The 20321-nt window shown below is 39.8% G+C and overlaps 1 protein-coding gene across 3 annotated transcripts in view; it reads left to right on the plus strand.

Moving 5' to 3' along the window:
• The window catches only part of LOC136718587 (3',5'-cyclic-AMP phosphodiesterase 4C), a 134116-nt gene that overhangs the window by 66459 nt on the left and 47336 nt on the right, over window positions 1-20321 (plus strand). The window contains exon 1 of one of the 3 annotated variants that reach the window (XM_066696366.1): window positions 9538-11027. The exons of the other annotated variants lie outside the window; for them this stretch is intronic. Within the exon in view, the coding sequence (XP_066552463.1) occupies window positions 10948-11027 (80 nt within the window). The 5' untranslated portion in view covers window positions 9538-10947. Of the gene's footprint in view, window positions 1-9537; window positions 11028-20321 lie in introns of those variants that run through there. 3 annotated transcript variants of the gene reach the window in all.

Raw genomic sequence — 20321 nt, forward strand, 5'->3', positions numbered from 1 at the left:
TGGCTACTGCTGTGTAACCACAGTGAAAATAAACATGGTCATTAAATATCTAAATATGCATTTGACAGTGTTTTAGATGAGCGCTGTATAAAGCAGCTATTCTATTTATTGTATTAGTGAGCAAAGTGAAAGATAATATGCTACTACTAAAAATAAATAAAAACCTCTAATATCTGTAGAAGATTATCAGCATTGATTGTTTTGTGTTGGCTTCATTATTATGGTTGCCAGATTTCACTAATTAAAAACTGGGATATCGTTTTTAAACTGCAGACAGATACATTTCCTGCAGAATATAACAATTATTTATTTATTTTTTTACATTTTAAATGCAGTTTTAGTCTTTTCGATTGTGGTATGCCTATTTATTTACATAATTCTCATTCAAACAGCTCTTACCTACCCAAAAGTATGCATACATTTCAAGTAACAAATAAGTCTAACATTACAATTATCTTGCCTGGTGCAACGCTTGTCAATTTAGTAATCTGTAAAATTGAAATCAGGAAGGACTCACGCTTTAACTAAGTTATGGTTGGACTTGCGCATAGCTGGTGCAACCCAGCTGTGGTCAGTTGGAGATCAAAGATAGAACAGATATTTCGATCTGAAACTGCATGAGCTCTGATATGATATGACATGATCCTGTTGAACACCAGCTATTGAAAACCTGTATACTTTTATTTTTTGAAGGGTACATTAGCTGTTCCAGAATAAGGAGGTTTGCCTGATATATACCGACACGCAAAAACAAAAACAAGTCAGTATGTTCGTATTGCTGACGTAATGTCTTGTTTTTGAAAACTGAACAGCCCCTTGGGTAGGAGCTGCAGGCCGAACTCAGTATTTTGAAACCTAATTTCTGCTCATACAGACAATGGCCCCATCTGTGTTTACAGTTCACCCATGATGAAGTTCTCAAAACTTCCTTTTTATGGCAGGATCAGATAAATGGCTTATAGAGATGGGAGCAGTTAAGGTTTTTCTCTCCCCCCCCCAAGTCTGCTGTGTTCTAATTATTTGAACTTCTTGAGACTCAAATGATCCTTCTGTTAAGACAAATGCTTAACCCTTTCACTACTAAATTAAATTTGATTATATAATTAATGTAAAAAGATTAGAATGCATGTTAGACATATTTTTTATGTCTTTATTTCCTTTTAGTCAGCCAAATGGGTAGAAAAAATAAATGCGTTTATCACTGGTGTCAGGATATGACATATCTTAATATCTGAGTCGTAGACTTGAAATAGAATACATGATAAAAAACCAGGACTATAAAATAAATACTGTGTGTGCAGACTTTTATCCTCCATTCACACTAAACTATATTTAAATATAATATAACATAAAAGAGGAGAGAAAAGAGAAAAGGAGCAGTTTGTTCCAGTACTAAAAGTGTTTCTATTCTTTTCAACTCCAAATACACTCCCACTACAATTCATCAAGGGAAAATAAGACAATCTCTTTTGTACATAACTACAGTATGTTGTGTGTTGCTAGATTGGCAGTCCTAGATGTTTTCAGTTGGAGCAAACAGCTTTTAAGATCTCCCAGTCTGTTTTAACAGTCACATTAGGGTGATTTTTAAATAGCTCCCGAGTTTGTAAACGTTTCTTTTTTTATCCTTGACAGCCTGCCAAACACGTACTATATTCTGCTGAGACTCAGCTAAAAGGAAAAAAAACTTTTGATGACTATTAAATTCAGGTCTCAAATGGTAGAGTATTATGTTGTTACCCCCTAACACCTTAACCAAAAAAAGACAACATCAAAACACACACACACAGTACACTTTTTTTGTGTAGGATTCCCCTATGCACACACAGTTATCCTTACAAGTACAGAGAGTGCTGTATCAATGTCTTCTTCAGGAGTGGTCATTACTTTCTTATTTTAAATGGCCTCGGTAATAGAGTAGCCTTAATTGTGCTTCAAACCTTTGAAAACGTGACTCTTAATTGTATTCAGCTGGACCATCATTGTATGCAAGTTGCAGGGGTGGGGGGTTAACATGCAGCAGAAACCAATACAGAAAGGTCAGTGCACATAATGTATACAGGATACAAGCAATCAAGAGGGGGGGAAGGAGACCAAAGAGAAACGTTCGCAATGACATTTTTTTGCTCTTGAAGTGCTTTTCCCCTTTTAAGACGAAGTTAGAAAAAAGCGTTTAATGTTCCTCTCGTGGTCTAAGCTATTTGGGTCTGGCTGCCCGGGTCTTGTCGGACGAGCGGAGAAGGAACCAGTGACTACCTTGAATGAGTGCTTTACAGTACATCATTAACATCCTGACCAGGGTGATTAAAGGGGTTGGTGTTGATGAGAGGTTGTGATGCCTCCTGTTTTTCAACCTCGTGGCTGGTGACATTCTCTTTCACCGTTTCAATAGAGCCAGCACAGACCGCAAACCAGGCAGACTGAAAAACGTCTGATAGTTTGGAAGGGAATGTCACGGGCATTGCCAGCCTCTACTGATATCCCTGAGATCTGCAAATACAGTTACGTCACAATCGGCTGTAGCTCTTCAATTCCACAAACAAGGGACAAATTACTGGTATCAATTACAGGGTTCCAGGTATCAGTTGTTTTCAGCTGGTATCCTTCCTTGTTTTCTATTATTTACAAGTCAGCTTCACAGACCCAGTCTCTGTCAACTCAATTTTAGAGAGGAAATGGTAAAAAGAAGAAGTGAAAGAGGTGAGATTTGCCAATGCACTGGAATGTTGTAGAGGTCTAAATGACTGTACCTGTAGCAAATAAAATTTAAGTCTTAGCTCTGTTTGGCAGGAATGTTGATTCCTATCTGCAATTTATTTTACTAGAGCAATAAAACCAGATTGTCTGTGGCTTTATTTCAGGTGCAAGTTCACTTGCTGTTTGTATCACATATGCTCAATAGGGAACCAGTGAACTCCAAGGTTATTTACAAGTCCATAAATCTGCTTCATTACCGCACTGTCTGTCTGTGTATTATTTATCACTTTGGACATTTTGTGTGATGTACTTTCAGCTTTACCCTTAATACAATCATTGCATTGTTTGAACATCTTTAGTGGATCAACTAAAAGAGCAACGCATCTTCTAGGGTTGTTTTGTAAAATGTAAAATAAATGTAATCTGGTCTAGATAAAGGCTATCATTTCTTTATTTCCCACCTCAGTAAATTACCTTCTTAACAGATCGTTCTTATCAGGATGATAGAGACTTCCAGCACTTTATGTATCAATGTGGACTGTTTTATGTAGTCCTTAGTATGTAGTACGAATCATAAGCATAGGTCTCCATATAGGTCTCCATATTCTGTTAACACCTCTTGTAATTTATATTCAGATATTCTTGTAAATATGAGCCGAAGAAGTTGGAAGCAGATAAAGTCACTTAAAGCTGTCAAGGTACCTAGAATAAGCCTGATTAAACTGAGACAGAGTTAAGCTTCAGATAAATTATTTGTTTTAGTGTCGCACAAGATAAATTAAGATTTGGGACTTGGTGCAGTGGAGATGGAAATTGTTGTGGTGGAAACCCTTTTAGGGGCTTGGGGTGGCTCAGGAAAGTGAGTTAGTGCTCATGGAAGATAAACACTCGGGGCAGAAGATACTCAAAGGTATGTTTGGCAGCTGAATGCATTTGTACAGCGGCCTCTAATATCAGCTTGGAACATTGTGTGTCACTAAATGGTCCGTGCAGACTGTGATAGGTGTGGGATAGAGGAAGTGTTTTTGGAGAGGCCTCTGCTGGGAAGAAGCAGGAATAGTGGCCTGACTTTCGTTACAAACTGACTGTCATGCTTATGCCTCCAGTGAAATCTAGTCTATGTATTCTAAAAATAAGTCTGATATTATTATAAAAGCACATTCAGGAAAAAAGTTGTATTTCTGGGTTGCATTTTGGAGTCCTTCCCCCCTCACACACACACTCCTCTTCTCTCTATTGGTCTCTAAACAGTTTGATATAAACCAAAGCTCTGAGGTATTGTGTTTTGCGGAGCCAAGTCCCCCTCTAAAAAGAAAAGAAATGTAAAACCTTCTCAGTTGAAGGAAAGCACACTTCTTATAAACGCAATTGAATGAAAGCAGAAGATGAAAAACTATTTGGTTGAAAAAAGAAGCAGAATCTCCTGGACTGAAATAGCTTTTATGATTTTCCATTTGGGATTTATAGCTTGTGCTGTATTATATGAAGTTGCTTTTATGCTACATTTCTTTTGTCAAACTGTTCCCTGTCTTCCCACACTTCTTTTCTTTTTTTACCACAAGTTAAATTTCTTTATATATTTTACATCAGTATGCAGGTCTTATCTAAGGTCTGCTTAAGTGCATCCTTGTAATAGGTTGTTTTTAATCCATACAGTGATTGGAACTATATTACTCTTCTAACCAAGTGTGTTAGTTATCCTATCTCTCTAAACAGCGACAGCAGCCATGTTTAGAAAGTTCAATTGCTGCTCGTTAATTGCTTTTTTAATTTTTTTTTACTTGGGGGTAATTAGCTGGTTAGATCAATCTGTGCAAATTGTGATTGGAGCCACTTCATCTCTAGTGTCAGTTCAGTCAATCGACAAACCTTCAGTGAATCTGCCTGTCAAGACAGAATGGTGAAAGCATTACAAATCTGCTTTGGATGCAATAAAATGGCTCATATTCATATTCAATGAGAATGTTTATTGGACATTAGGTTTTAATTGTAATTGTTAAAGTGAATCAGAAGATGTCTGTGGCCATCCGGGTACATTTCGAATAGTGTCTCTCAGAAAACCTTGGGCACTTACAGAAGTAGTACAGGACTCAATAAAAAAATCAAGGTCAGTTTCACAGTTGTGGTACTCTATGAATATGAGTTTTCAGAAAGCTATGTGTACGTTTTTTTTGCCATAGAATCAGAAATTATTTAGATGTTTAAGGCCAGTGTCAACAGTAATACCACTAATGAATCTGACCTACGAGATGTAAGGTTCCTGCTGTCTCTTGTGAATAACATAGTGTCTGGCTCACTTGTGCAGATATTTTAGTTTTGGAGGCAGTGGGGGAACAAAACAAAATCCTCAGCAGAAAAATGTTTTGGCCTTTTGTTTTACCTCAAAGAAGACACCAGTCTTGGTCATTAGCTGGTCCCTTTGTCTTTTCTGTTGTGCGATTGAGTGCTTAAAGTTTTCTCAGCAGTGATTCAAACACACATCCAGATATGAAAGAGTTCTGTGATTGTGAGGCGATATGTAGATATGTAGCTGTACATGTAAACAACAAAACTTTTGGGGAAAATAACAAAACAAAGTCAAGCAGGAGATGTCATGTAGGTGGCAGTGTTTTCCCCTTACAGCTGTAATAACAAGCTTCTAAATATACATAGAGGATGCTTTCAAGGGACAGGATTTTAAAGCAGTGAACTTTTAAAGTATTGCCTTATATGGGGAAAGACGAGTAAAGGGATTTAGACTTGCAAATGTAACAACATCCCACAAACGTAATACAAATCTGCAGCTGTTAATTTAATAATCCCACTAACGTAATACTTTTTGCAGGGATTTGTTACGTTTGCGGGAAGGTGAAAATCTTCAGCTTTCAAAATTGTAATAACTTCCCACAAATGTAATAAATCACTAATATAATAAAAATCTGCAGTTTATAAAAGCTATAAATGTCTTTAACAGCCAATGACATTTTCTTCCCACATATTCTTGTCCTTTAGATTCTTACCTATTTAGACTGATCAAGTGCTGTGTATACAAATGAGCAATAAATCCCAATCATTTTTATTCCAGATTTCTTCAAGGTTTTACTACAAAGACTAGTGCTGGAATAAACCTGGAATTAATATGATGGGGTTTAACTGCAAAAACACTTGATCAGTATAAACAGGCAAGAACCTACAGGACAAGAATATGTGGGAAGAAAATGTAATTGGCTGTTGAAGACATTTAGAGTTAGCAACTTGTATAAGCTGCAGATTTTGATCATAATAGTGATTTATTACATTTGCGGGAAGTTATTGCAAGTTTGAAGATTGCGTGTCTGGTTTCCGAGTATGATGTCCACAAGTGCCTTGGTCTCATTTGCCAGTATCACATGCATCTCCAATTCGCAGTGAAGGTGCATGAAAGGGAATCATGGTTCACTGATTAAATAATTAGTTCTATATCCAACATGACATCAATTGCATCTAATGCGGTATTCAAATGCTACCATATGGTGTATATACTATCGAAGCGCCATATGTGGATTATTCAATTAGTATTGGATTGGCCGGGTCCTTTTTTTTTGCTAGGAGAAAGAGCAGACTGATGTAATGATTTGTCTTCATCAAAGTCCATTAAAAAAAGCTGAGATCACCTTGTGTTAATATTGACCAGGTGGCAAGGTGGTAATGAAGAATGCAAGCTGATATCCAAGACTGATCAGTCACCTCAAGCCTCTGTGGACCAGATGTGGCCTGTAAATCTGGCGTGCTTATCTTGCCTACAAATGCTTTTAAGAGTTCACCATGCACCGCCGAGTCTGAGCCTGTCAGAACCACAGATCGAGTGTCTGCTATAGCTTCCAGACCTCTGAAGTGACATCCTCCTGACACAACCAGCATTCGGCCCCAACGTGCTTTGATACTAAGCAGGGCTGTTTTCTATTTTATTTTTTCCTTCTGGTTGTCAAGACTTCTGACTTGGGAGCGGTGGGGGACTCATAGAAAGACAGATGCAGTGAGAGGTTTCTCTAAGAGTGAACCTCCCTGTAAGGCATCACCTACCTGTGTTTTAAGGATTTGTAATACAGACTGGACAATCTTTTATAGTCAGTTAGGAGCATGTGTCAGAGTCAGAGTTTCTCAATTGCAAGCCCTTTCAAGTTAATGTAAGCAAGAGATTATCAGTTTTGATCATTTTCTTCAGTTCAAAATTGTTTTGACAAGAATGAGTTGTGTATGATTCTCAATTATAGTGCATGTTTCACTTCTATTTTAAGAATAAAATAATCTAAACTGTCTAAATATCGACAGATTATAGTTTATGGATCATGGTTGTTATTACAGATCCTTGGAGAACTGCCCTGCTTTTAGATGCCAAAGACTTGGATGGAACATTTCTAATTATAATACAAGCAACAAAGTAATTAATCTGTGAATAAGTGACCCTCACAGAGAGGCTTCAGCTGCAATTCTACAGAGTGGTCTACAGAGGGCAGTGTGAGGGACAGGGGCATCCGGCCTGGTGCCAGCCTGAGGTTGGTCAGGTCACACTTTTAACCTCGGTGTTCTCATTACCAAGCGCAGCCAAGCAAGCAGGCTCCCCTCACTCTCTTCAATACCGAAACCAGTTGACGGATCGACAAATTTATGTTTAGTGTCAGTTTCACGCTCAAATGAGTCCATTCGCTGTGGTGCAGCTGTGACTGGAGGCTAGAGCAATGACGCACGGCTTGCTGGCCCCGGCGACACAATTGCTGCTCCCTACACGAGGATTGGCTGCAACGTGGCTGCCAGGTTTTCTCTCCGTGACCCCCAGTTGGGTTTACAGTTTGCAGACCAGTTTCCCGACAGAATTTAACACCCCAACTGGGCCAGGCAGAATCTACTGGCGTAATGCAAGAGCCACGACTGCAGGACGCCTTTCAAAATGTTGTGCCCTTTGATCTAACACCAAATAAACACGATCCAAACCTAATGAAACGAAATGTTATTAAAAAAAATACATAAATAATGACTTCCCTTTTCTGCTGTCTCTTGGTAGATTTGCTTTGTACTAAACATACAACAACAACTAACGAACAAATGAAAATGCAAAAGTGTCCCCGTCAAATATCTTTGGTTAACACCTGGTTTCATTTTGAATTAGAACAGTACTTTTTATGGAGTGTAACTTGTGTATAAAAGAGGAAGGAGTATTTGAAGGGTATCACAGAGCCAGCAAACACATTCAAAATGTGGTCTAGTTTCAGAAGAAGTTTACTTGAAGGTCATACGCAGGAGGATCGATATCTTGAGGCCCTGCCATCTATGGTTTCAGGTGCAGTCTTGGAATGCTCTTAAATGGAGCATTTATGACTACTATCATTTCCATATCCTTCTAGTACCCCCTAGCTTGAACATTTTGAAATTGAATCAGGCCAACAAAGGGTAAAGAATTTTCAGAGAGAAGGTTTGGAGCTTGACACTACGGGTCAACTTTAAATAATAAAACATGATTCTATTAAAACAACATTTATATAGGGCAGCTGTCATGATTGTATATTATACTTAAAAAAAAAACATATGCTGTTTAGGTAAATATAGATGCTACTTAAACCTAAGTTTGCACTGCAGGAGCACCTTCAAACAAAAGACCTGCAAAACATTTTTTTTTTAAAGTAACACTTCCTGGAGGTTAACAACCATAATCAGTTTTTATTTGATTATATATAATAAACATACTGATAGAGAAGCTAAACAAGAGAACCGAGTAAGAGTCAGCCTTTTTACGGTAGATAAGAAAATAAACACAGCCTTCAAGATGTTAAGGGAGAGACCCTGTTATCTCTAACACTTGTTGAAGCTAGGTTTACAAATCTGTCTGTGGTCTATAATAATCTTCCCAGGTGACTATAACAACAATGCGTTAATTGCACAGGTTGAGTGTTCAACAGGCTGGTATTGCTACAACAAGCACTACTACTGCTTATGAAAATAATGATAAGTTCAAGTGATCACAGAAAGAGATGGCATTCTAACAGCGTTGGTTTTGTTTAACAATTTAACCGCAACCGACAATCCAACCGAAACAACGACAAAACAACACAAAAAGACAATTCAGGTGGTATCCTAGGTGGTGGTAGTGGGGGGGTTATTGGCAAAAATAGACACCTCATTCATATGATACTCTTCCTCTCACTCCGCAGCACACAACAGTCTGTGTAGTGTTTCTGTATCTGCTGAAAGCTGACTAAGACTGCACTAAAGACCAAGGCATGATGGATAAGCGACCCCTGTCTGCAGACTGCCCCTGCATTTTGTTGACGGTTACTGGCTGTGCTGCACAACCCGAGAGCTGGGGCCTAGGGGGTTTATTTATGTCAGCCAGCTCTGACGTGGGTTTCGAAGGTATTTTAATGGACAGATATGACAGTGTGAGAACTGACAGGCCCTGCATTCCTGAGCTGTTTATACGCAGGCCAATCACGATTTTAGTTTTTTTTTTCCCATTTTCTTTTTCACCCCAGCTTTAAAACCTCTCCTCTTCTCTGGCAGTGGCTCATTCAGATTATTCCATGCCTCTTGTGAGATCCTCAGCTGGCTCTGAAAATTTTTAAGACCTTCTTGCTCATTTTCCTCCAGTTACGGTCCAATTTGCAGCAGTGGTAAACGGGAATATGCTCAGTTTTTCCAGATAGCCCTTGTAGAGGAGCTCTCAAAGCAGCATGACTGGGGCTGTGCATCCAAAGCAAGGAAAAGAATGTGTTAAATATCTTTTGGTTAATGCACCCCCAACCCCACCCCCCACCGCCCCCCCTTATCTGCTGGAACTAACAATACACGCTGTCATTACTGAGCTCCAGGCTTAGTGCGTCTCTGCCTTGTTGGAACGCAGTCAATTGGTTCTTCTCTATGGCCCATCTAGTACAGGCAAGCTAGTAACGAGTGTGTGATTGTCAGGCGGGAGGTCTGAAACAAGACCAGACAGCTAGCACCCTCCATTTGAAAACAAAGTCTGTGAAAAGAAGGAGGCAAGCCCTGCTGGTTTCTGTCTGTCTAGAATCTCTCCAAGCAAGTCTCTACCATTGACTGAGGTGGATTTTCCTTTGCGTTTAGATTCTTCAAAATCAAAACAAGCCAAAAGTGCAATGGATTTTTTCCTGTGTTTCTTTATTTTGACTTTGGAACTAATTCCAGTTAAGGATGGGATGTTTTGAAAGCAATTTGGATACTTAAATTGAAACTGGTTAATTGCAGATTTCCTGGATTGCCTAAGGGATTACATATAACACCACACAAAATTTAAGAAAAAAGCATTTTTTTCATTTTTTTCTTTTTCTTCCCCACAACCCCCCCATCTCCTTTTCCTGCATTGCTGCCTCTGTGTCTGAGGATTTGGCCTCCGTGCCCTCTGCTTTAAAGAAAAACACGACGTGGATTTATGAGTTACAGAAAGCCCACTTTGGGAGAGCCGTATTTGGATGGATTAGCTGTGTGATCCCTCGGCACGGTGGTGGGGAAGTAGAATTTGGCATCTCCTATTTAGGAATGAATGAAATGAAAGTTCAAGTTTACCTTGATTGAAATCTGGTCACTTGCCAAAGAAAACAAACCCCGCCGTGGCTGTGGATCTAGGCTGACAATAGCTATAAAGCTCCAATTTAGAGAATAACTTGGTCAGCACCCGAAAACTAAGAAGGATATTCCTCCAAGACATGGACTCTTTCTTACTGTAAGGCTCAGATTTGCTGAGGATTTTACAAATGTTGACCTTAGTGTACCTCCAGCTCTCCAGTGCGTTTTGAAACTTTCTCTTTCTCTTGATTGTGTTGCGTATGTATTCCGTATTAAGGTCCTTGACGTTGACAAAGAATACTTTGTTTATCTCGAATACCAGAGCACAAATGAGCCAGAAGATTTGCATGGAAAACAAACCAATGATTCCATAGAGTTTACATCTCCCCTTCAAGCGGCCACTGCTCCTTCTGCTGCTTTACTCTGCTCACTCCCTTCACTCCCAGGCCACCCAGCACATTGGGAACAGCTATCTGAGGTGTTTCTGTCTGAGACCGTGTGTTGGCTAAGAGTCCTATCGAGGCGTCCCAAAGATAAGCCAGGCTGGGCTGGGCAGGGATCACTTTGCCAGGCACCTGAGCCACGCCAGCAGACCTCTACAAACCATGTGGGGAGAGGAACGGGAGAATCCGCTGGGAATGCCTTCTTGTTTGGTATTAGCCTGCTCCCCAAAGCACGCACGGGAGTTATATTTCTGGTGACATCATTAGGATCATCATGATGAATAAAGAATCCCGCTTCCCTAGGAAAACCATGCAGTTCAATTACAATTCTACGCGGAGACACTCTTGCATTTGGTACGTAACTTGTTTTTTCGAATTCTTCACGCTACGGTGTGCATCTTTTACCACTGTTGTAATTACATTTTTTGGGGGGTGGGGGTTATATTGGTCTGGTACTGCAGTGTTCTTTGTTTATGCAGTCTTCCTTACATCCACTTCCCGTTATACTTCTATTCTTGGGACACCAGTGGTCTCACTCCAGTCCCTGTTAACAGGTTTAAGTGCAAACAGGACCCCCAGTTATAGCAAAGAGACCCCACCAAAGGTCCACATGTTTCTGCTGTACTTTATGATTTGTTTAGTCTTTTCTGCTGGGCAAAAACACATTCAAAAGCTACACAGTGAGGGCTCGTCCTTGTACAAAAATAAGGCTTTCCTCTGGAACTGACCATATCAGGAAAGAAAGTGTTTGCATCTGAATTTCTCATGAAATTCTCTCTCTAAAAGGACAAACAATATTGACTTGCTGCACTGAATTTCACGAATAGGGAATGGTTGGAGAATGAGTGCATCTTTGTACTTTTGGAAAGCTGAGGATGGGTATTTGTTTAATGACACATTTATACATATAAATATGGTGTTCAATGATACAACTTTGTTAAATATGAGAGAAGCTTGACTGAGATAGTTACAGCAAAGCCAAACAAATTATTATAAGAATGTCCATAAATATGTATATCAGTATATTGCTTTTAAACAAACTAGTTCAACCTGAATTAGCCCTAATTGTGAATCTGCACCACGGCGGTTAGTATGCTCAACTTAAGTCTAAATGGCTACAATTACATTATATCACAAATTGGCAAAATGCTTTCAAATAAATGGAATCCAAGTGTTCACACTGTGTTTTTTTATTGGGAAGTAGTAGTCCCTAGTGTAAACATACTAATGTTTTTTCCCCTGACAGAAGCACCTTATTATACTTACAATATTTTAACACAGAAGGATCAGCTGATTAAAAACTCTTTCTAGTAATTATAAAGTTATTGCGAAGAGCACCTACTGAGATACTGTTATGGTTTTCCAGTACATCCATTTTACATACATGCAAGGTTTTCCAAGACAGTTCTCATTATGGCTTCCTAGCAAAGCTGTTGTCTTATTCTGAAATCATCCAGCCTATTAATTTTCATGGAAGACCTAACACTAGGAAACAGAGCGCTCACTGATCTGTCAGTCCTACACTTTCCCAAACAAAACAGGAAATACAGTAACAACTTGTTCTGTGAGAATCAGTAAAGAAATCGTAGTTTATACGTTATAGATTCCTTCATTGTTTTGCTGCATCCATCTAATCAAGCTAATCTGAACATATAGACAGGTGACAAATTAAAGGAAAAACCTGAATAAATGAGTGGAGGAACATAATGAATGCAGGAGTACTGTATGATACAATTAAGCAATTAACATCCTATCATGCTCTGAGACATGTTTAAAAATGCTGAGCAGGGCCAGTTGACCTTGATTTTGGATCAAGATGGCAAGAGGAAAGGATCTAAGTGACTTTGAAAGAGGGGTCATTATTGAACATGAATGGCAGGAGCTTCAGTCACACAGACACTCAACTGGCTTGTGTTCAGGACAAGCGGACGAGTGCATGTGTGGGACTCCAAGAGAACGGTACAGGCCTGACTGCTTGACCCCTACAGTGAGGGGGTCCGGAGGTTCTGTTATGCTGTGGGGGGGCATTTTCCTAGTATGGTTTGGGTCCGCTTGTCCCCTTAGAGGGAAGGGTCACTGCAAATCTTTACAAAGTTATTTGTGATCACCTTTATTCTGTGGTGAAACATTTCTATGCTGAAGGGAGTGGTCCCTTCCAGAATGACAATGCCCCCATCCACAGGGCACGAGGGTCACTGAATGGTTTGATGAGTATGAAAATGATGTGACTCATATGCTATGGCCTTCGCAGACACCAGATCTCAACCCAATTGAACACCTATGGGAGATTTTGGACTGACATGTTAGACAGCGCTCTCCACCACCATCATCAAAACACCAAATGAGGGAATATCTTTTGGAAGAATGGTGTTCATCCCTCCAGTAGAGTCCAGAGACTTGTAGAATCTGTGCCAAGAGCATTGAAGCTGTTCTGTCGACTTGTGGTGCCCAACACCTTACTGAGACGCTTTATGTTGGTTTTTCCTTTAATTTGGTTTACAGTATTGCAAGATTTTCTGTTTGTTGTTGGTCTTTTTTGTTCTTCTCGTCATCTTGTCCAGAATGCAAAGGGCCATGGAAGGGATCAGGAAATGTCCTGTGAGTTTTGGAAGGAATATGTGGTTTCTTGGCATCACGGTTCAGTAAAGAGAATGTTGGGAATGAGTTTCAAGATCCAACAGAAAGGGGAGTCCACTGAATGTAGAGATTTGATCTGCGTTTCTTTAGTTATTGGTGGTACAACTTATGCACTTTACATACAGTGTGCTTCCTGTGCCAGTTTCTGCAAAAAAAAAAGAACTGGGGGAAACTCAGGCTTTGCAGTACTTTAACAATTGTGTTAACCTCTACTCAACAAGGTAAGGCCTTCTACTCACTGCTGAAAACTCTGATCAGAGGCCCTGTTTGTGATTTTCTCAAACACCTTTCAGAAGTTGACTGGATTAAATTGGTGCAGTTGCAATTCATTTTGACGAATGGCGGAGAGGGGACCATCTTTAAAGTATTTGTTGCCAACACATTTGACCCTTGTTTCCTGTTTCCATTCTTTTATTTGCCTGTAGCCTATGAATTCCTAGCAGGATCCCAGTTCGTCTGTGGAAAACAACCATCAGATAACTAGTGAGTTGAGATTTTAAGACTTGATTTGTGGAGACAGATGCAATGTTTACACCAAAGGGGCTATACAAAGTCCCCTCCAGGTTTATTTTGCCGATAACTTACATCAGGGAAGGGAAACTCTGGATTTCAACATGTTTTAGATTTATCTTTCAATTAACAACTGATTAATCGCTGAAAATGGCATGTGTTTTGAGATCCATAAACCTTACGTGATTTGACCATCAAAGGCCTGCGCCTTTGTGAGGAATCTATTGGTTCATGTCCTCATTTCAGAAGATACATCTACACAGTATGGTGCAATGCAGGGTTATCATTGGCAGGCTTAAAACCCAGCAGTTATACATCTGGTTTGAAGAAAGATGTTTGTTTTTCAGAGTGACTGTCAAGCGCACAAAGACCAAGCTTTGCATCTGTAAGTTCCCCTAGAAAGGGTTTACGGGGGAAGATGAAAACCAGTTTATTAATAGCAAATGTAAGAACATGTTTTAATCAAATGGAAGTGACTTGGAATCAAAGCATAAGGTGAACAGTGTGGAGATAAACAGTTTTGGTTATAATGTGTATGAGATGTATGTGTTGACAAATAAGCCCATGGTCTATCTGCTTTCAGCTCATTTATTTTTTGAATAAATGTAAACATATTCTTTCTCCAAAAGCAGCAAGCAGCTTGATCAAGTTAAAGAAAAGCACACCAAATAAATATTCTAGATTATTTAATAAATATCCAGGCTGCACTGAATAGGTCCCTTTATGATATCGCTGCCAAATACAATTTCACATTCTTCTAATCTTTTTCAGTGAAAATCTTTGAAAATGTAGTTAAAATGTTGTGGTGAGGGACAAAACCCAGCCTACCCTAGCCAGCTGCATTTCTTATTTTTTGTTATTTGTTTATTTATTATTATATTTAATTTGTTTTGCCTCAAAATTACACTTGAATCCTCTTGATGTGATAACTGTGTAATTTCTCTCTTGTCAGCTTTGCATGAATGCGCATTTGGTGTCTTTGCTCTGTGCGTAGGTTTATCTGTTGAAGATTGACTGCGTTCCCTGTTTTGATCCAGGAGGGGGGTGGGGGATGGTTCAAACAGACAGCACAGTCTGTGGCAGTGTGTTTCAGGTCTGGTGGAAGTTGTTCAAGGTTGCACAGTGCTGCCAAAGCCCAGGCGCCCTGAGGGCACTGAGCTGCACAATTGATCTGGAGCCCAATGCCCAGTGACGTCTGAGCATCCCTGTTACTCCTGGCAAAGGCATTGGTGAACGGGGCAGCTGGGAACACCATCATTCCAATTGAGGCTACCACCCTTTTAATGGTACGGGGTGTGGGTGCTTGGCTTAGATTTGGACATATTGGTGATTTAAAGTTTCTCCAGCAACAGCAATTAGAGGTTTTCTAGTCTAACAAGTGCTATTATTAGCAATGTTGCCATTCACACTCACTGGATTTAAAGCTTGCATATGTTTGACCATACCTGTGACTACACAGGTAGTTCTACAGTGCTGAAATGTAAGCCTTGTTGACTGGAAAAAGAGACATACACATTGACTCTGAGGTTTCTTTTTCTTAATGAAAAGCTTTTGCTTAGCTGGATTCATTTATAATAATCAGGAATCTAAAGAGAGAGTTCAGGATGATGCCATAATTAAATGTCCATGTTTTTCCTTTTCCTAAAAGGCAAGAGTTCAAAGCATATCATGACGATCTCAGGTCTTGATGTTTTTTCTTTTTTTTTTTCTTTCCAGCAATCCAGTACATTACAAAATTACTGTTACTTCTATCCACATCAAAGCTCCTTTCTGAATCTCTTCCAGATGTGATGATGTCATAATCAAGTAAGGCGGGGTCAAGAACACATCAAAGGCCCCATCTCCAAAGTCGCCCCTTTGCATGTCTGCCTGGCGTTGGTCAGGCAGTGCACATGTAGATTATTTGCATGAGCTCATTCATAAATTGTGCCAGGGCAGAGGGGAAGAAAAATAAATAAATGAACACAGGAGATAGCCTAGCATCTGTGCCAAGTCTGCTCAAGAAAACTGAGCCAACCACACTGGAAACCATTTTGTGGGGGCAATAGCGGGCACCTAAAATCCCTTTAATTTTGCATCCTGTGAGCAGCACAGATGGTTTGTGTGAGACCTGAGCAGGTTGGAAACCAGACGAGAGAGGGGGGGGGACAGGAAGTTTTGGGCAAGGTGTTGAAACATAGTGAACGTTGCCCTGTGTGTACTGCCAAATTAGCTGGCTACGTCACCACATGAACACAGCAGGAAAATAGCACTATTACTAGCCTGCCAGTCTTTTTCCAAGGACTTGCCAGCTTCCCACATCTGCGTTAGTGTCATTTAGCGGACAAGGAAAACATTTCACTGCAAAGACAACAAGCCCTGACTTTCCAGGAGACTGGCACAGCTGGATCGAAGGGCAGGAGTTCACTTACACATGGGGTTCTCCACTGCTAGACGCCTGTTGCTGGAACACAAAGGAAACTTTCCTGCTTCACACTACACCCTACAGCAACCATAAAATCAGCACATCTTATTCTTTCCTGTAAGACTAAAGCTGGCTTCACATTGGCAGACATTCTTGCCATCAACCATGGATCGTGGAGAGGTTTAAAATCCATCTTTATACTTTGCCTAAAGATGCTGATGCACTCCCATTCAGCCATTTATTGAAGGATCCCAGATCTTCTCCGGCAAATGCTCCTTTTATCACTAGTAAACTGAGGTTGTAAGACGCTGAATTGTGGGCACACATTTACCTTGCTATAAATGCTTGTGGTCATTTTTTTTTTCCTGGCAGCATCCATTCCAGAGATGTTCTGGGACTGGGAAAGGAACAAGGGTTGTGTTTCCACTTGGGTATCATTGAGTAGTAGGATAACAATGGTCAAAATGTGAGCATTATATATATCGAAGTTGTATTATAATGGTAATAGTCAACCAGAAAAGGTCCACACATCACTGAATTAGTGCAATTTGAATCTAACAGGCACAACAGTGCTCCGATTTGGTACAGAGGCTCTAATACTTTGAATCCTGTCCCAATCTAGAAAGTGCCAGGCATAAAACAACACATACAGACGAAAGGGGGTCATGTAAGGTAAGGTAATCACAGGAGCTTGTCCCCAAAACAAGTGTAACGCTCATTAAGTCGATATCTCTTGATCTGGCGAGAGAGTTCTGTGCGTCAGCCCACAGCCCCAGAGTTTCGGCATGAATGACTCTCTCCCTATCAAACAATCTGCATTGAGCATTGATCTCCATCAATTCCAGAATCAGTTGGCCATCAGTGCCAGCTCATACAGAGTGAACTTGCTTTGAAATGACAGCTAGGAACGAATGAAATAATGCTCTTTGTTATTGCGTTACACAGCACTGATTATTTTTTGCATTTTTTCCCCAAATGCTGCAGTTATTTTTTTCCAGATTGTGGGAGGGGGCGGTTAAGAACAATCTGTTGTGTACAATTGTACAATTTGAAATTTAAGCTAGAAACATTTGAAAAAAGACATACGAAAGAGTATGTAAAGAATATGAAGGAGCTGAATTACAAGAAAACCTGCAAGCCAATCCTTTAGTGTAAGAAATAGAAGCACTAACCGTGGTGCTCTCCTACTGTGCAATACTTTAGTTAAACAGTGTTTATAAGAGCGGTCACAGTTTGTATTTTTTTATGGGGCTGTATGGCATCTAAGTTAGACGGATATCTGGTATATATAAAAGATAATATCTGTTTGTCTGCTGTAGCCGTTCAGCATTCACTTCCTGATCCATTGCTTGTGAATACATGAGAGTAAAGCAAGATTTGTGGATGTTCTGGTAGACGGAGGGGCTGGAGTGGTAACGTCCATTTAGAGTGATCACAGAAGGTCACCATTTGAGATATTAATGCATTTGATGGCAGGTCAGTCAGAGTGCACACTAATTGGTTTGGGGAAATATATTATATATATATATATATATATATATATATATATATATATATATATATATATATATATATATATATATGACAGACTTTCCAAAAGTGTATATGTAAGGTCAAATACTATTTAGTTGTTTTTTTTTTCCACGAGGTCTACACATTCACATGACTCAGAAATTATTGTATTTACACTATGTTTGGCAGAAACAGCACTGTATTGGGCATCTGCTTCTCGTCAGTAGGGTAGTGTTTGGACGTGTCCTTTCGTCTCTTCAGCAGAGGTTGAATGAGGGGGGAACAACTTGTGTGTGACTTCAATATCTTTCAGCGTGACTTATTTTCAGAGAAAGTCTGAGTACTGTTCAGGGACCAGACAGAAAAGTAAAACGTGACCTGAAGTAAGAGTCCATTAAGTCGAGCTTCCTCACTTATTGATTATTTGATGATTATTTTTGTTGTGCTAAAGGCTAAAAAATAAGGTTGAAATGTCCCAAAAACAGAATGCCGCAGGTCTCTGATGTTTTTTCCTTCTCATGTTGTTATTAGCATGTTCTATTGGGGGCCACTAGAGGGCGGTGGTGTCTCAGTTATACACAGTTTTGGAGTTCTGTAATTTATTTTTAAATTGACTATTTTATAAAATAGATTTATTTTTATATAAACATTTCAAGTATGTAGTTTTGCTATACAGACACATTAACAATTCAGTAATTTAAAAAGCAGCCAATTCCATTGCTGTTTTTCCACTGTTTCCACTGAGGTATAAATAGATACCTGGAAATCTCTGCAATTAACTGTAAGTCTTTTGTGCTGCTGCTATAAACGTTGTTTTTGCATATTTCTGTGCAATACCAATCGTGTCATGTGTCTAATCTGATTTGGTCATAGCTGTGCTGAAACCAGGTTTGAGTTCTGCAGTAATCACTGTGTTTCAATGTGCTGCATTCAGTGAAATTCAGTGCATTAAGTCTTGTATTTGATTTTTCCTTTTACTTTGTGTGTGAACAGTTGCCTATATAATAGAATATCTTATTAAAAGTCAACCAGCAAGACCTGGTCAGTTCCTGGTGTGTAAAACAGATTAAAGTACAAGTTTAAGTTACATATACAGGATAAAAGATGGTAAATGCTTTATGATGCATATTGTCTGGAATGCAGTGCTTGCTATGCACACTAGGGGCCACTGCTCTACAGTTCCTGCTTCCTTTTTGAGACCCAGCCGATATAAACGATGTGATTCTGTGACCAACCAACTCCATAGAGCAGGCCGTGTACCAGCTGTAAGATGGTTTTATGGTGTAAGATGTGGTAGTGGCATGATTACTGTGACGTTGCCCTCGTGGGGCAGATGTCTCTGTATCCCATTACAGCAAGGGGCATTTTTGGCAAGCCCTCAGGTATCTTTTCCTAGAACACACACTTGAGAAACATTACACTTGCATAAAATCCGCTTAACATCTTCCCGAGAAATCCGGGAGTCTCCATATACCGAATATGAATCATCCCAAACTTTTTATTTATTTGTTTGTTTGTTTGTCAATTTATGTATTTGTTTATTTATTTATTACCAGTGGCAGGACTCTTTGTTGCCCCATCTGTATTCATTTGCTGTTTGCTGGATGTAATGAAACAAATTCTCCACAATTGGCACCTCTCCGCACCCCCAGAACCCCCCCCATCTCCTACCTCCTAACCCCACTTTTGGACTCTGAAGATTGCTTTCCTGCCTTGTTGCTTTCACGGCGCTCTGACTGCAGACAGGCAGCAGTCTATTTTTGTCGTGTGTATGTAGGCCACCGCGAGATCCTCTCACCCTGCCTGCCATTCTGCCTTCACTGGCTAACGCCTTGTTGAAATGGGAACTACTGCTCTGTCACGTTCACCAGGGTCTGCTTTCGTCACACGCAAGCTGCCAGCCTTTTCCGGGGGAAAACAAGAAAACAAAACAGACGCCGCTTTAGTGTTCAATTAATTGACTTTTATAGATGTTGTGCAGAGAGAAAACCCCTCTGCTGTCTGGGGAGTTTAGTTATGTATTGTGCCACATGAAAGTGGCAAAACAAACAACCATTAAAAACATATCCCAGACTGACATTTATTTTTAAACTGCAGACTTTAACTTGTGTGCTTTAACTTAAAGTTTGAGTGTAAAAAGAAAGTCAGTTCTTAATGTCTTAGGTATGTGAGCCTTTGCTACAGCTAGGGCCTCATTTTTCATCGATATGTCTCCGTAACTGAACCCTTCTTGATTTGTAATTTGGGCCGTACGGACATTTTCCGTTGTTATGTGCAACGCCACAATCAATCAGTATAATTTGTGATTAATCACTTTGTGAAACAGCAGTGCGATATTACTCTTAAACCATCAGATGACAAATGGTTTGACCTAACAAGGGAAGCCTGTCAGTGCTTCCATTTCCAGGCAGAAGCAAAGCAAAGCCAATTTCTTTTTCACAGAGCAGAGTGTGGCGGGGAGAAAAAAAACTGCACAGGATGCGTTCTGCCACCCCAACAGCCCTCTTCCTCTCCGCTAGCGCCAGAAAAAGGAAAAACGTTCGATGTTGTGTAAACACAATTTTTTTTTTTTTTAAACAACCGAA

This window comes from Amia ocellicauda, chromosome 22 (genome assembly GCF_036373705.1).
Source record: "Amia ocellicauda isolate fAmiCal2 chromosome 22, fAmiCal2.hap1, whole genome shotgun sequence".
In the NCBI taxonomy this organism is placed as follows: domain Eukaryota; kingdom Metazoa; phylum Chordata; class Actinopteri; order Amiiformes; family Amiidae; genus Amia; species Amia ocellicauda.